The 1,512-nt window shown below is 42.4% G+C and overlaps 1 protein-coding gene across 1 annotated transcript; it reads left to right on the top strand.

The window, feature by feature from the left end:
- The first annotated feature begins 428 nt into the window (after positions 1–428).
- LOC107552341 (LRRN4 C-terminal-like protein) lies at positions 429–1,512 on the top strand. Its single transcript, XM_016234200.1, has one exon. It carries the CDS (start codon positions 618–620, stop codon positions 1,416–1,418), a length of 801 nt encoding a protein of 266 aa, XP_016089686.1. The 5' UTR covers positions 429–617; the 3' UTR covers positions 1,419–1,512.

Genomic DNA, 1,512 nt, shown 5'->3' with positions numbered 1-1,512 from the left:
TACTGAAATAAAACATTTAAAAATATATATATTTCAGTTAGGCTGCTTGCCAAAGCAACATTTCTAATTTTCATTTGGTTTAACTTGATGTTCCAAAATAACTAAAACTAAAACCAAAACAACAAATTTAAAAACACTCTACAGACATATATAGATATGAAAAAAAACACAAGAAAATAACTAAAGCTTTAACTAAACTAAAATAAAAACTTATTCAAGATAATAACAAAAAAACTATAATAGCATCACAATGAAAATAAAATAACGTTGATAAAATAATATTTTATTTACGTATGTTTGAGTATTTCATTAAAAACATCCTATAAGTCGGCACCAATTGCCTCGTGGTTTGTGCGTCGACATACAGCACAACTGCGACCAGAGTTTTTTCTTTTTCTTCAATTCATTTCATATTCTTATGAAAAAGAATATAATAGAATTGATAGGGATAGGGAGCTGAAAAGTCATTTAATTTTTTATATAGATTTTTGTTATTGCAATGACACACAACAATGAATTGTTCAGAAGAGCAGGAGCTTTTATTATGTACTTAACAGGGTCAAATTTGATCTTATGTTCTTTAATTTGTTCTTATGTCCGGTTTATTTATGTTCTGAATGGAGCTGCTAAAAATGAACTTTAACTGTAACTTTATCTGTTTCAGGATCAAGATGTTGCTGGTGTCACAGGTCATGTCCCTCCTCCTCCTCCTCCTCCTCCTCCTCTGTGTGATGGAGCTCGTCTGTGCCACATCTGTCAGTCCTTCACTGCATCAGCCTCCTCTCACACGTGTTCGCATTATTGAAGTCGAGGACGACTACGATGAAGAAAGTTCAAAGATGACGCACGCGCCCCAGTCTCCAGGGGTCACGACCTCTCGTGTAATCCGTCGACCTTGTGATTATGACCCCTGTGCGGTTCAAACGACCCCTTGCAACAAGATTTCAGCCAAGATGGGCTGCCTCTGTCCTGGGCTGACGGGGCCTGAGGAGAGACCCGAGGCTCCGGAGCTCCGGGAGGTGAAGCTGGACGGATCTGGGGAAGTCTTTGTGCACTGGTGCGCTCCTCGCTCCACTATCACCCATTATGAGGTCACACTGAAAGATGGAAACAAGCAGCTGGTTTTCGGAGAATATTTAAGAAACGGTGCCGTACCCGGACTGAAAGTCGGGGAGATGGTGTGCGTGGCAGCCGGGAATCAAGCGGGACTCAGCGAGAAGTCGTGTGCACGATATGAGTCGCCGCAACCCGACCAGGTGGCTGTGAGCACAGGGATCATCGCGGGGAGCGTCGGATTCCTGCTGCTGCTCTCAGCGCTCGCCGTTGTACTGTGGAGACGAAAGACGTGTCGGAAAGGCAGGATGGGAGACGCCGAGGGCCTCGGAAATCCTTCATACACCAATGACAGAGCACTGTGATGAGGAAACAAATGCATGGAGAATGAAACAAGCTGCAAAGAGTTTTGTACAAGTGCACTATCGGTCAAAAGACTGGAATTATTATGTTTTTTTG

Source organism: Sinocyclocheilus grahami, unplaced genomic scaffold (genome assembly GCF_001515645.1).
Source record: "Sinocyclocheilus grahami isolate Dianchi unplaced genomic scaffold, SAMN03320097.WGS_v1.1 scaffold447.1, whole genome shotgun sequence".
Classification (NCBI taxonomy): Eukaryota; Metazoa; Chordata; class Actinopteri; order Cypriniformes; family Cyprinidae; genus Sinocyclocheilus; species Sinocyclocheilus grahami.
This window is presented reverse-complemented; position numbering and strand designations above follow the sequence as displayed.